The sequence below is a fragment of the Vanacampus margaritifer genome, chromosome 2 (assembly GCF_051991255.1).
Source record: "Vanacampus margaritifer isolate UIUO_Vmar chromosome 2, RoL_Vmar_1.0, whole genome shotgun sequence".
NCBI lineage: Eukaryota > Metazoa > Chordata > Actinopteri > Syngnathiformes > Syngnathidae > Vanacampus > Vanacampus margaritifer.
The window spans coordinates 16,416,471-16,431,791 of record NC_135433.1 but is presented as its reverse complement, the minus strand read 5'-3'; the positions used below and the strand labels follow the sequence as shown (position 1 = coordinate 16,431,791).

Genomic DNA, 15,321 nt, shown 5'->3' with positions numbered 1-15,321 from the left:
TGGAGTTTGTCAAAATAGGTCCCGTGGAATTCATCTTATTCAAAATATAATGGCCGGCTTCCTTTTCAGTTACATTCAAGGTTCCTTGAGACTTTTTCGGGCATCCTGCTATCATAGTCATGTACACAAAATGTCATGCCAATCGGTCAAACTTGAGTCTGAGGCAATTTTTTTCTAATGTTCCAGAAGGCAATACTGAGGATAGTCCTGGGGTTCATGTTTGGGGATTTTCACCAGGATACACATGCTTGCAAAATAATAATAACAAAACGAAACGACACTGCAAAAATTTAATTGAGGAAACTGGACTCTTCTTGATTGTCGACTGGTTGTTATGCAAAAAGTGTTTTGCCAGCCGCAACTGGCAATGACAATGATAACAATCACCCTTATGTGACCAGCTACAGTTATTTAAAAAAAAAAAAGGTTAATTTGACTTTAATATTTATTTATTTATTTTTTTTTTTCTTTTCTTTTCTTTTCTCCTGTAGAAAAAAAAAAATTGACTTTAATATTTAAACAAATGAGTTCACGATGTAATTACCATGGGAAAACGTGTGTCCCATAGCGTGAGACTGGTCGAGAACCCCTTCATTGCATCCCCATGACCCACTTTTGAATTGCTCCTCACAATTCCATCAGTCGTTTCACCTTTGAACGCTCTCTGAAAATCGGCAACAGAGGCCGTTTTTGTTATCTTTTATTTATCTTTTAAAGCATCTCCCAATGTCAACACGAGGCAGCGCTTATTTAACCATCTTTAGGGCGATTTTGGTTTTTTGCCCCCCAACCGTGAAGGGAGTTTAGTTTAATCGCTTGTTTGTTTGCTAGCTAAAACAGATTAGGATAAAACTATGTGCAGATCCGAGTGTTCATTAACATTGTCATACTGTGTGTATTTTTACATTTTTCCTCTGTAAATAATGCATGAATTCTCGTGACTGACATTGGGCATATTGCAGGAAGTGGCTTAGTTTGTTCAGTGCTTCTGTCTGTTACAATAATATTAACAATTTAAAACAATTCCTAGGTGTATTAATAACGTACCTGTGATATGGTTACACCCCCATCATCTGCACCGTTTTGTTACCACAACGATCGAGTGTGAAGCTTGGGGCAACGTGATAAGGCCAAGACAAGACAATACAAGACAATAAAGTCATATTTTTTTAATTCTATTTTTATCTCTATTTTATGTCCTTATTTATACTGTACTGTGCATTTTCAGCTGCTGGTCATGGCTGTTGTTGGTTTTGATTCTTCTTGAGCCGTGCAACGACATTGCGTTCTGTACACTTAGTAAATTTGAATGGCAATAAAGAAAGAAAGCAGCACTTTATCACCATTTACACTTGGCAATGTTTGAAGTAGATTCATGCATGTAGTGTCTAGTCTACCCTAACTATCCATGCCAAAAATTTAAGTATGTGCTGCTAATCAGAAAATAATGCCGTTCGCTAACCCACAATAGTTGAATTGAGGCAACTGGACTTTTCTTGATTGTTGTAGATATTCTTAATCCAAAAGATTTATGTACCTAGTCTTTCTGAGTGGCAAATGGCCCATTTCTATCACACTCTATCTTGGTTCTGAGGTGATCTGTGGGAGAGGTGTTCATGACTTAACGCTATCAATACTTTTGCACTGCAGCGCTGCTTAGTTTGTGGGGAGTCTTATCTTAATTAGCCCCACTGTTACATCACAGTCCAGCAAACAAGACATGTTAATGAAAAGTTTGCAGCAACTTTTTTGGTTGCGTGATTTCACACTTGATGACCCCCAGAGACTAAAATGTTTGTATACAAGCAATTACAAAGTCCGTTTCCTAAACATGTCCCCCTCTATTGAAGAAAAAGGGAGCGCTGCATAAACTGTCAATCATTGTCTACTGTAAACACGCCTACAGTGTCTTTTGTTTGCTCTGAGCCAACATGCCTGGTGTGGTTTGGATAATGAGGCTTAATTCTGGACATGTTTATGTGACAAGCAAACATGTCATGGCTTCTCTGACACCAGCAAGGCTATTGTCGAAGTAGAATAGAATTGGAGTCTTTAGTGAAGTTGTGCAATTGTCATGTTCAAAGCGTCCGTGTCTCGTTCCTGCCCTTCAAACAGACTAGGCCGTCACCAGCGTGCACGGAACACCGCCGAGGAATGTGTCAACTCGGGCCCCGCTGAGTAAGCTTGTGTGGAAGCCCGCCATAGAGAGGCTGGGGAAAAGTCGAGAGAGCGGCGGTGGCGGTGTTACTAATAAGCAACAGGTGGCGCAGGGCCGTATAGCGTGCGAGCCATCTGTTGCCTCTGGAAGGCGTCCGGGCCGCGGGCCACCGAGGACTGAAACATGTTGATCTGGCTGACTCGGGCGGATAAAATATAACATGTCTATCGTGCTGCGGCCGTTTGCCGGGTCATCACTTGACCTCGCCCCAGATGCACTCAGTCACCCGCTGGGCTTGATTGGCCGCACGCATGGTGGAGGAGCGATATGAACTTTCTCAGCAACTTTTCTTTCACCTGTTGTCCTTCAGGAAAACAAGTTCAACCCTGAAGTGGTGGAGCACATTTACCAGCACAACCCCATCCTGAATTACACCCATGGCCCCCTCTACGCTCCACTGCTGCCCTTCCCCTACGGCAGCCTTGAGCACACATGTAAGCCATTTGACACACACGCACACACACAAATCATGATGCCAATGTTGTGTTGTTTGACAGCAATGTGTTAGATTGTGTGCATCTTGTTTGCTTGATGATATATACAATGTTAGTTTTAGCAGCATGAGAGTCCAATAAATGAAATGAAGCGTTGCAGGAAGACTCCTCCGGGAAAGTGGTTCTCCTCAGGACCTGTTCTGGTTGGTTAATGCCAAATCTTCCACAGCAACGGCCTCACTTCGCTTTTGCCATGTAGTCATGGGTGCAAAGGATAGAAGAGAAGAGGCAGTAAAACAGGCCAAAATCCAGTTGGCAGGATGAGCGACTATTTGCTTAACTCATTTACTCCCAGCCATTTTCACTGAAGACATCCCCTTCACTCCTGGCTGTTTTACTGGATTTTTACAGATTTTTGCAAGGCCCACAGAATATTCTGTTCTATTGCTGTAAAAACATGGAACCTACCCAAAAAAAGATTTGTTTATAAGTTTATTTTAATTTTGCAGCAATTAGCATTAGAATATAGCTAAGTTTTATCATTACTCACAAATCTATTTAGAATTGTTAGTAAATTAGTTTTTTTTTTCAATATGGCCCTGGTTGATTTATTCTATTCTGCTGCCACCTGCTGGCCGTTTTTGTAATAACTACCCTTGTTTCAACTATTGTATGCAGTTGAAAGGCTGCATCAAAGCCTATATGCTCTAGCAAAAAAACAACAACAAATAAATACGTCTTTGGGACACTTAAACATTTAAAATATAACATATTTATATGTTTTTGTGAGCAAATTAGTTAATAGGTGGATGTTTCACTTAATTTGAGAGTCGAAATAAGTCTCAAGTTAAGGTTAAAGCATTTATACAGAGATAGCCGCTGTAATTTCCACAACGGCATTCTAGCGTACTGCAGCCCAAATACAGAATGCTATAGAACTTGCTGACTTTTTATTTTGTCACAAAAAAATATTGAAAAAATAAGTTGACATTTTTCAGTGCATGTCTTATTTGATGATCTCATACGATGTTGTTTGTATGTGACTGAATCCAACTTTTTTACTAGCCAAAGAAAAGGCAGCTAAAAAGTAATCCTTGCTGAGCAAGGTCCTGTGACAACGCATTGATCTCACGTGACATTAAAGGCCTAATTTTCCTGAAAATGTTGTATACTGTTCCTGTTTGTAACCATTCCGAATGTTTCACAGACCACCACGGCAAGGGCTACGGCTCGTTGTGCGAAGAGGCCGTCAAGCTCTTCAACGGCCTGCAGCAGCTGGAGTCGGTGCACGATGCCGTGCCCATCATCCAGGGCGTTCTGCAGACCTGCCTGGACCTGCGGCCGCTGCGCGACGAGGTCTACTGCCAGCTGGTGAAGCAGACTAGCCACACGCCCGCGCCCTACACCGCCGCCCACCTGCGCTACTGGCAGCTGCTCACCTGCATGAGCTGCACCTTCCTGCCCGGAGCCGCCGTCCTCAAGTATCTGCGATTCCACCTCAAGAGGTATTGTAATACATTTTGTGGACAAAATTATTCAGTCACATTTTGCAAGTCATTCACTGATATGGACGTTTATCGTCATCAACTGGAATCCAATCATTCACTGCCTTTGACGAATATAATCGTCAAGCACATTTTTCAACAGGTCAGCGTTGAGGTTGAGTTTGCCTGTGAATGTCAAGTTTGACAAACAGATCCCTGTAGATGGCGGCGTTGGCAACGTTGCATGGTTTTGGATTTGAGATTAGCACTGCTTTTGTGTAGAAAATAAAGATTAGGGTGTGAATTTTGGCTCGTCCCATCGATTGTGAGGGAGAGAAATGCCAACATGGAAGTCGGACAAGTAGGAACCTGACACTCGAAACAGAGTATGGATGGTACGAACACAGTATGTGTCATGGTAGTTAGTCGAAAGCAATCATGAGGAAAAGGGGAGCAGTTCAAGGAACGAATGGCGAACGGCTTGTAGATAAGCCACTGACATTCAACTCGAGCAATGTGCTACACAAAGAAGCTAACTGCTACACGTTTAATCTTTGTCGAGTTTGTAAAAAGATCCTGGATTCCTATTAGGAATTTTTGGACCATATTTTCTTTGAAATTTAAGGTCAGTTCAATTCAACTGCCGCTGCTATGAGAATTTTGATGCGAGACGGTGGTGAATAGAAAAAATAAGCAGGCGCCAGCATCTCATAGCGACACTTTAGCTATTGTAGGCTGTGGATTTGCAGTTCTGAATTAGCCCTTCTGCGGCGCATGCTAATCTACGCTATTAGCCCTCTAATCTCCCTCCTCCGCGTTTTCTGTCCCCCATCAAACGGCGGCGGGGTCCTTATCTACAGGAGCGATCACGGAGTCAAATAACTTGACGGCTCTTTTTTGCTCTCACGCACTTTTTCTCGCCGCTCCCTTTGGAAAGCCGCAGCTGGGCAGCGCCAAGGCTGGAGCTGGGCATGCGGCCCAGAAAAGCTTCCACATCCCCCCACACACACACACACACACACTCCTCCCAACATGCAGTGCCCCCCAGAGAATCTGTGGAGGGAGGAGAAGTGGCAGTGAAAAGGGGGCATATGAGGGGATCCCACATCCTTGCTGGAACATTCCTAATTATGTTTCAGCAGCGGGACAAATTCCCACCCCTGACAGTGTTGTTATTAAAAAGGCCCCGGTTTGAACGCCTCTTTTGAGTAAATTATGTGCCCCGGGCTCATGTCACGTAATTGTTTCCTTCCCACTCCATCTCTGATTTTTGTTTAGACAAGACTGAGGTCATATTAACCGTGGATTCACTTATTTTAATACTGGTGAAAACGTCTCTCTCTTTTTTTTTTTTTTTTTACCAGACGATGACTGGAAATGCAAATGAATCCACGGAAATGCAACTCGTCATACCAGTGATTCCCAAATTTTGGTTATCACAAGGGGTCCGTGTCATAGAATATATGAAGAGAATAGAATTAGTACTACAAACCCAATTCCCAAAAAGTTGGGACACTATACAAATTGTAAATAAAATGCAATTGAATGCAATTATGTGGAAGTGCCAAATTTCAACATTTTGTTTAGAATAGAACATAGATGACAGGTCAAAAGTTTAAACTCAGAAAATGTATAAGTGCATCATCACTTTCAGAGATCTTGCATTTCTCAACACGATAATGCCAGACCACATGCAGCATCATGGCTGCGTAGGAAAAAGGATCCGGTCGGGTATTGAAATTGCCAGCCTGCCAGTCCACTTTTTTCACTTCTAGAGCACATTTGGCGCATCATAAAGGGGGAAGGTGCAACAAAGAAAGCCCAAGACAGTTGAAGAGTTATTAGAGAGACGCGTGTTAGACAAGAATGGGACAGCATTCCTATTTCTAAACTTGAGAAACTTGTTTCCTCGATCCTCAAACGTTTACAGACTGTTGTAAGAAGAAGAGTCAACTTTTTTGAGATTTGTTGGCACCATGACATTTAAAATCAACATAGTTTTCCCTTAAAATGATACATTTTCTCCGTTTAAACTTTTGACCTGTGCTCTATGTTCTATTCTGAATAAAATATTAAAATTTGCCACTTCCACATAATTGCATTCAGTTTTTATTCACAATTTGTATAGTGTCCCAACTTTTTGGGAATTGGGTTTGTAAATGGACATTTTAGTGAGATCTTGAAAAAAATGTTTTTTGAGACAAATGTCCAACGTTTTGTGTATTGCATCAGTTATTTTTTGAGAGGATTCATATTATATTCCATCCCTGCTTGGTGTTTACACAAGACTTAGCTCATAACTTCATCACATTTTTCATTTAATTTCACACCTTACACAGTCAAAGGGATGCATTATAAGGCCCAGCTGCACGCACGCATGCACGCACGCACACGCGCTGGCACGCTCACCAGGGCCTGGCTGCTCGGACTCTTTGTCGGGAGGAAGCGGCAGGTCAGCCCCGTTCACAGGAGCGGAAACACCTTTTCCTGTTTGGTGTGCTAAACTCAAAGGCAAACGTGGCTTTGAAGCGCTTTTTAACGTCCCCAAGAGCCAACGTCAGAATGTTCTCACATTTTGTCATTTCGGCAGCCCAAAGAAAATAAAACTTCAAAAGGGGTAACGTGGTAGAGTTGCCGTGTCGCACTCTTAAAAGGGTTTGGGTCACTTTTAACACGACATGTTTGAACAATTTGTCTTTTGTTACCGCTGCCAAGTTGATTATATTTTATTTTATTTCTTTATTTTTTTGAGAGAGAGTTGATTATATTTTTATTGGGAATGTTTTTTATAGGGTGAGGATTAAGGAACCACATTTGGCTACGAAAGTAAAATAGACATGATGTGTTTTCCCAGATGATAAAAGTGCATTATAATATTATGCCATTGCTTTAATAAGAAGTTGTAAAAAATATTAATAAAAATAATATTCTGTGATTTAAAAAAAAAAAAAAAAAAAAAAGAGTAAATGTCAATGTCAATTTTGATTGGAGGGTTTTTTATTTGTGTGTGTGTGAGTACTTACAAACCCAGTTCCAATGAAGTTGTAATATTGTGTGAAACTAGGTTGCCAGTCAATTAATTTTTTTTTAACTTGACTTCAATGATTAACTCACGATTAATCGCTCGTTTTACATCAGTTTATATCTGAATTTATAATAAAGTGTACAATATTTTTTTCCAAATTTTTCATACTCTTGTTAACATAAAAGTGGGAAGAAATGTTAACCTATTAAAAATATGGTTGCATATTTAGTCATTGAATCAGTAATTTCATAACAATTCATATATATATATATATATATATATATATATATATATATATATATATATATATATTTTTTTTTTTTTATAAAAAATAAGTAGTGTACTGTAAAAAAAAAAAAAAGTGACATTGATTTGTGTTTGTTATTTTTCTGTCACTACATAGCATAATTGCATTTGTAAGACAATGGTGACAGCTTAGTGCATTTTTATTTTCATATTAAGAGCTGACAATTTTTTTTACTTGAAGTAACTTGTGAAATTCTGCACATTTTATTAAAAACGGCAAAATACAACTTGACCCCAGTCCCACAAATATATGCATTAATTAATTTATTACTGCTAAATTGTGTTAAAGTGACTCCTTTGCGCAATGTTCAATGCTTTTATTTTGTTAAATTCTCAGATTCAGGTCCATTGATATTAAACTGACGCCACTTTACTGCAAGCCAGAGATGTTGGCGCTCTGCTGCAAGCGAGCCAAGAGCACGACTATCAGACTATGTGTTAGAATTAAGAGCTATTTTCTGGAGTTGCCGAATAAAATACGCCTCACATCTAAAGATCAAGTGGCTTGGGGTCACTCCAACTGACAAGACGGCGTCAATTCGGCTCTTGGCTCTCTCTGGGTTTGAGAGTGCCACGGACACCTCTTGCTGGAGCAGCCTAGCTCGTTGCTAACGGCTAACCGAGTGCGTTCTTCCAAAGCAGAGAACCTGCCTCTTAAACATTGCATGTTTTAGCTTCAGTGTAGTACAGTGCATTTCTATTGGGTAATTTTGACGTGGACGTTTCTGCTGCGTCATGACTGGAATAAGGGGAATTCCCTTCAGTAGAGGCTTTCCAAGTAAGGGGCGGGGCCGTTAATCGAGCGTTAAAAAAATAATAATAGTGCGGTTAAAGGCACTTTAAGTTAACGAGAAATGAACGCAATAATTTTGACACCCTTATGTGAAACATAAATAAAAATGGAATACAATGATTTGCAAATCATGTTCAAACTATATTTAATTGAATACACTAGTTATTTCATGTTCAATATGATAAACTTAACTCAAAGTTTTATGGCTGTAACGTGTTCCCAAAAAATGGGACAGGTGGCAAAAAGACTTAGAAAGTTGGTGAATGCTCATCAAACATCTTTTTGGAACATCCCACAGGTGAACAGGCTAATTGGGAACAGGTGTGTGCCACGATTGGGTATAAAATGAGCTTTGTGGAATTTGCTCAGTCATCTGCAAGCAAAAATGGGGTGAGGTTCACCTCTTTGTGAAAAATTGCATGAGAATAAAGTTAAAACAGTTCAAGGACAATGTTTTTCAACGTACAATTGCAAGAAATTTAAGGATTTCATCATCTACCGTCCATAATAACATCAGAAGGTTCAGAGAATCTGGAGAAGTCACTGCATGTAAGCGGCAAGGCTGTAAAGCAACATTGAATACCCGTGACCTTCGCTCCCTCAGGCAGCATCACAAACCAACATCAATGTGTAAAGGATATCACCACATGGGCTCAGGAACACTTGAGAAAACCAATCTCAGTAAATACACTATGGCGCTACATCCACAAGTGCAATTTAAAACTCTACTATGCAAAACAAAAGACATTTATCAACAACACCCAGAAACACTGCCGGCATCTCTGGACCCAAGTTAATCTAAGATGGATTTATGCAAAATGGAAAAGTGTTCTGTGGTCTGACGAGTCCACATTTGTTTTTGGAAAATGTGGACGTCCGGACTGTTATGGACGCAAAGTTCAAAGTCCAGCATCAGTGTTGGTATGTGTGGCGTGGGTAACTTACATATATGTGGTACATACAGGTTTTAGACAAACATGCTGCCATCCGAGGTACGTCTTTTTCCATAGACGCCCTTGCTTGTTTCAGCATGACAATACCAAAGCACATTCTCCACGTTACAACAGCGTGGCTTCGTAGTAAAGGAGTGTGGGTACTGGACTGGCCTGCCAGCAGTCCAGACCTGTCTCCCATTGAAAATGTGTGTAAAATATGACATCGGAGAACCCGGACTGTTGAACAGATGAGGCTGTACAATACATCAAGCAAGAATAGGAAAGAAATCCACCTATAAAACTTCAACAATTAGTGTCCACAGTTCCCAAACGTTTGTTGAATGTTGTTAAAAGAAAAGGTGATGTAACTTAGTGGTACTCTTGACCCTGTACCGTTTTTTTTTTTTTTTTTAAATGTGTTGCAGCCATAAAATTCTAAGGGAATAATTATTTGCTTAAAACAATAAGCTTTACCCGTGTCACCAATGAATTCAATTATTATTATTATTATTATTATTATTCAATTAAATATAGTTTTTTTCTGTTTTTATGTTTAACACAACATCCCAACTTCATTAGAATTGGTTTTGTAAATCAAAATGGACACCACCTATTTTCTTAGCCAATCAGCATTTTAAGTATCTTTGACTCTATATCACAAAAACTTGGCATTTGAACAGGGGTGTGTAGACTTTTTATATCCACTGTAGATTGTTTTACTCACTGTTTTTAACCTCGATTCTGTTAAAAGTTTGTCTGGCAAATGTAAAATTGTCACAAACCTGTTGCAGGATCCAGAACCAGAGTCCTGAATCGGAGATGGACAACTACGCATCCTTCATCAGCGAGGCTCTGGAGAAGACCAAGTGTCGTGAGTGCGTGCCATCCTGGGAGGAGATCCAGATGCTGATGAGCAGGCAGGAAATGCTGTGCACGGTGCACTACCCCGGATCTGGTTGCTGCCAGCTCTACATCAGCTCTCATACCACCGCCAATGAGGTTTGCACTTAAATGTGCTACTGCAATAATACTCTAGCATTAGATCGGTTTAAAAAATTTTTTTTTGTATTTTGTTTGCAAAAGAGAGAAAAAGAAAAGAAAAAAAAGATTGGTTTTAATTTCATTAGGATTCATTTATTATTTACTCGTCAATTATGCCACCTTTACAAAAACTAAACGCATGCATATTGTTTTTTTTTTTTAAAACATTTTCCATAGCATGAGTTAACAAAAACTGCAACATAATAATTCAATCTTCCTTGGCCCATTCCGTAAAGAAAATCTTTTCACATCATTTACACATTTACAATCGAGGTAACATGTTTACATGCGTGGCGGAAAGAGTTACTCCCGTTTACATGCTCATTTGTGCTCGATTGGAATATCTCCAAAACAATCACTTTTCAAAAACCAATATTTAATGTGCTATGCCCTTTAGATTGGTCAATGAAATGATTTGTTTAAATAAGAGACCAACAAGGGGGCTGGCCAATAGTGAGGAAATTTGTGAAAAAATATTAAATTGACCAGATTTGGAATGATGGAGTAAAGAATCAGCCACTAAATATATGTTGAAATTTGCTAATGTTGTGAGTTTTTTTTCCACTTTTCCATTAAGGTTCATGTAAATATGGTCGCTGCAAAATCCCCCCCCCCCCCAAAAAAAAATAAAATAAAATGATTGATATGTTTTTTTTTTTTTTGTCGTTTCCCTTCCCCAACCACCATGTGTGTTCTCCAAAGGTGGTGCAGAGGATGCAGCAGAGGCTGGGCCTGAAAGACAGCAAGAACACGTTTGCTCTGTACGAGCAAAAGGCGCTGTGGGAGCAGCCTGTGTCGGGCGGCGCGCTCATCGCAGACATCCTCACCAGGTCAGACACAATAAAAGCTTTTCAGTGTGCGCCGGCCGGGCGCTTATTTGTTAGTCAACCGAGCGGCAGATTGTGCGCTTTATCACTTCCCATGCGGAACATCATGCATGGCTTTGATAAGAGGCGACCTTGTCTTGGTGTTGTTGGTCAAACATGACAACCTGTGGGGGACGCGTTATAGTTGTAGTTTTTTGTCTCCAGTTAGCTACAATACAAGAAAGGTAGTTAAATTCTAGTTCTGTGACGATGATTCCTGTTGTGAATTTGTGTGCAGCATCTCCAGCAAAGAGTGCGAGTCCAAAGGCCAGCGCAAACTGTGCTTCAAACTCTACTGCCTGCTCGATGCGGACAGCATTTCAGTCGACAGCATCGAGTATCTCTTCCTCTTTGAGCAGGTAACACTTTAGATACTCACCGGAGACACATCTGCAGGCTCTAATGCAAAAGACTCTCTTTTGATTGGCTCTATTAGGGAGGTTTGTTATTGTGGTTGAGTTAGTTAGTTGGAATTCCAATATCAATTCATCAATTTCTGGTTATTGATGGAACATTCGTTCCCTCTTTTTATTTTTTTATTTTTTTATTGTTCTTAGTAAATCCCATCACTGTTAAGCTATTTTGTGAACAGACCCGTGGGCTCCTCATGTTCTCCTTGGGGCTAACTAGTACCCACGGGCACCATTAAAATTTTTATTTTGTAGCACAACGCACATTAATAAGCAGAGCAAAAAGGCATCTGTGTTTCTCTCTTTCATCTTGCTTCCTCCTTCCTCCTCCATGTGTAACTCTTCACTCCTCCCCTCTCTGCTCACTGTGGAGAGTGAGAGAGAGAAAAGGAAAAAGGGGGACAATTAACTTGAAATCGTCTGCTCGTTCACTCAACTCTGCAAACAGCTAATCTTATTTTGCCTTGGTTAGAAGTTCCCTCGGGAAAAAAAGAAGAACTTATTCCCAATGACAGCCAGTATTTGCGGTTATTTGAAACTTTTTAAAACCACGTCAAACCTGTAAGCGGCTCATGCCTGTTCACGATCGTGTGAAAAGATGATCCAATCCATGTAAGAAAGCCACTCGTTCAATTCAAGCCATGCGGTGAGTCGGTGTCCCTCACGTGTTTCACAGTTCTATCGGTGAATACTTTGCCTTGACAGGCTCTTGAGGTTTAGCAACGAGAACAGGGTGTGGTCAAAACAGACTGATGGCACCACACAATCCATTTTTGACTTTCTTTTTTTAACCCGCAGTGCCACGAGATGGTGATCCGTGGCCAGCTGCCCGCCTGCGAGGAGGACCTCCAGACGTTGGCGGCCCTCCGGCTTCAGGCCGTCATGGGGGACTTCAGCACGCACGCGCCCTGCCCGCCCCTGGACCAACTCTTCCCCAGCCACGTGCTGGAAGCCCGCGTCCTTATGGCCCAGGCGCTGCCGCCCTGCCAGGTGGCGGCGCCGACGGGCTGCCCCGCCGCGCAGCGCTTCCCCACGGGCCTGCTGGCGGGGGCGCTGTGGAGCCACGCAACGGCGGCGCACAAGCAGAAAGTGGAGAAGGACCTGCGCCTACGCAGCCGCGTGAAGGAGGAGGCGGCGGCCGTCATGGGAGCCATCTTGGAGCGCTGGAGGGGCCTGGCGGGTTCCAGCTGCAGAGACAGTATGGCCGCCTACCTGGCCATAGCGCGCCAGTGGTCCGGCTTCGGATGCACGCTCTACGAAGTCGACTTCTACATTGTGAGTAGTTGTTATCGTGTCAATGGCTGGGATCGAACCTGCGGCCCACAGGCTACATTCCTAACCACTTGATTGGTCTTTGTGGTTTGTTTCGTTAACAGACTCGTGTGCTGCCGGTTAAATAGTTAAAGCACATAAGCACAATAGCGATACTGTTTTAAAACATTGATAATGAATTTTTGATTGAATATTTAATAGGTTCATTTGCATAGCCGTAGTGCTGTCTGCTGACATGGCTGAAGACAGTTGATCTTTTTTGTATCAGTATTTATTTTGTGACTATTTAATACTCCGTAGTTGATTTACATGGGCACGACATTGATAGTAATCATGATATTTTAATTTTAATTTTTTTATTTAAGTTAAAGGTTAGAACTTGGAAGTTTGTAAGTGCTCTACACTCTAAACAGTTGGGTCAAAAGTAACCCAATTATGGATCAAAAATGGACCGATCCACTTCATGGGTCAATTTGACTCAACTTTCTGGCTTGCACGGGACGAGGTGCGATTTATACAAAATGACCCAAGTAAAGGATCTGATCAATATTTATGAGTTGCTTTAAATTAAAAGACCCATTTATTGACTCAAAGTTGGTTCAAATGGACCAAAGTAGAGGACCAGTTGATTGGGTTATTTTTGACTCAACTGTTTTTAGAGTGTAGAAAGTTTGCAATATGTTTATTATAATGTTGCAATTACCTTATGTCTAAAATACTAATATAATGTAAAATTATAATAAAACATTTGTGGAGCACTGAAAAAAATACTGCTCAAACCATTTTGCTGCATGTTTTCGGCATTACCACTGCAGTCATTTTGAGTTCTTGAGAAACAAAAACATTCATTGATTTGCGTTCACAGTATTTAAATGATTAAAGGTGCATTCATTGCACAGTTTGTCACTTTTTACTCGTGACTCCCACTTCTGGCCTAAAGCGTAACTGCAGCCTCTGTATCATGGTGCGCGTTCGAGTATGGGTGCTCGGATGAACTCTTCGCAGATGTTGCCTTCAAGGTCACACTGACATTTTGAGTGTCCCCTCCAGAGTTCAACGGGGAGTTTTTCCCAGAAGTTGTGGTTGGGGGTGGCGGCCAGCAGCGTGTCTCTGTATCGCCAAGGAGAGGCCGAGGCCTTCGAGTCGTTTCCCTACGGACAGATCCGCTCGTACGGCGTCTCCGACAGCAACACGTTCAAGATCAGCGCCGGCGGCCGAGACATGCTCTTCGAAACCAACAAGGTAACCGGCGGATGGATGACCTCTTGCAAGGGCTTCAAACAACAAACGTTGCTCTGCATCACCATTGTCGCGGGAAAAATCTGATGGGTATTAACCACCTTATTGCTGCAAGTAATATGTCGGGGAATGGTGCCACAGGTCAAAACATTAGGTACACGGTGAGTCAAAGCGATAATGCGCAAAAAATGCAAATAAATAAAATAAAATAATAAAATCAAATCTAAATTATTAGAGAAATTTCAAAACTAGAGGGGAAAAAATATTACTGTAAAACTAGTAGGAAATAATATCAAATATTAGATTAAAAATACAAACATTTTAGACAAAAATACACAAAAATGCTGCAAGAAAAATACATTTTATAGACACTACTAGACCTAAATGAGAAAATCAGAAAATACAAGATATTCAAAGAAGGGTTTTAAAATTAATGCGTTAATTTAAAGTTCCTTTAACGCCACGGAAATTTTTTTTATGCGCAATTAATGTCCGCCCCTTAATTGGAAAGCATGAACTGGGGGAATTCCAGTCACATCCACGCAGCAGACACATCCATGTAAAAATTTTGCGGTGATAAATTTAATAATAATGCATATATTTGTGGAGACTGGAGTCAAGGTGTGTTTTACAATTTTAAAAATATGCAGAATTTTAGAAAGTTACTTCATGTTAAAGATTAGATGGCTCTTAATATGAAAAGAAAAAATGCACTGAGCTGTCACCAATGTCTTACATATGTATTTGTTCCATCTAGTGGCAGAAAAATGACCAACACAAATCAATATCACACTTGTTTTTTGCAGTAAAGTACAGCTTTTTAATTTTAACTCAATTTTATGTACTATTATGAAATTACTCATTACTCATATTTCTATTAGTTTAAAATTGTTTCCACTTTTACGTTAACAAGAGTATGAAAACTTGGAAAATATATTTTATTGTACATTATATTGTGCATTTAGAGCAGTTGTTAAATTTGAGATTAACTATTGAAGTCATCCGATTAATTACGATTAAAATTTTTACTCACCTGGCACCCCGAATTCAGACATTCACAAATACTAGAAAAAATGCTGAACTATTCAATGACAATTCAAAGCTTGCAAATAAAATAAAATAAAATACACAAATTCTAGATGAAAAATATTGAAAATATTAGAAAAAAAATTACTTATGATGTCGGAAGAAAAATGAATATTTGAAAATAAGAGATGGATTTTAAACATTCACAAATGAAAAATACAGAAGAATGTTTGAAGAAAAATACAAAAATATTACCTAAAATTAGGAAGTGC

General features: G+C 40.3%; 1 protein-coding gene across 1 annotated transcript in view; it reads left to right on the top strand.

Annotated features, from left to right (window-relative positions):
• The window catches only part of plekhh3 (pleckstrin homology, MyTH4 and FERM domain containing H3), a 52,260-nt gene that overhangs the window by 34,786 nt on the left and 2,153 nt on the right, over positions 1 to 15,321 (top strand). Inside the window, exons 6-12 of the mRNA XM_077558856.1 lie at positions 2,529 to 2,652; positions 3,860 to 4,157; positions 9,987 to 10,194; positions 10,939 to 11,066; positions 11,341 to 11,461; positions 12,311 to 12,787; positions 13,835 to 14,026. Of these exons, the coding sequence (XP_077414982.1) occupies positions 2,529 to 2,652; positions 3,860 to 4,157; positions 9,987 to 10,194; positions 10,939 to 11,066; positions 11,341 to 11,461; positions 12,311 to 12,787; positions 13,835 to 14,026 (1,548 nt within the window). The remainder of the gene's footprint in view (positions 1 to 2,528; positions 2,653 to 3,859; positions 4,158 to 9,986; positions 10,195 to 10,938; positions 11,067 to 11,340; positions 11,462 to 12,310; positions 12,788 to 13,834; positions 14,027 to 15,321) is intronic.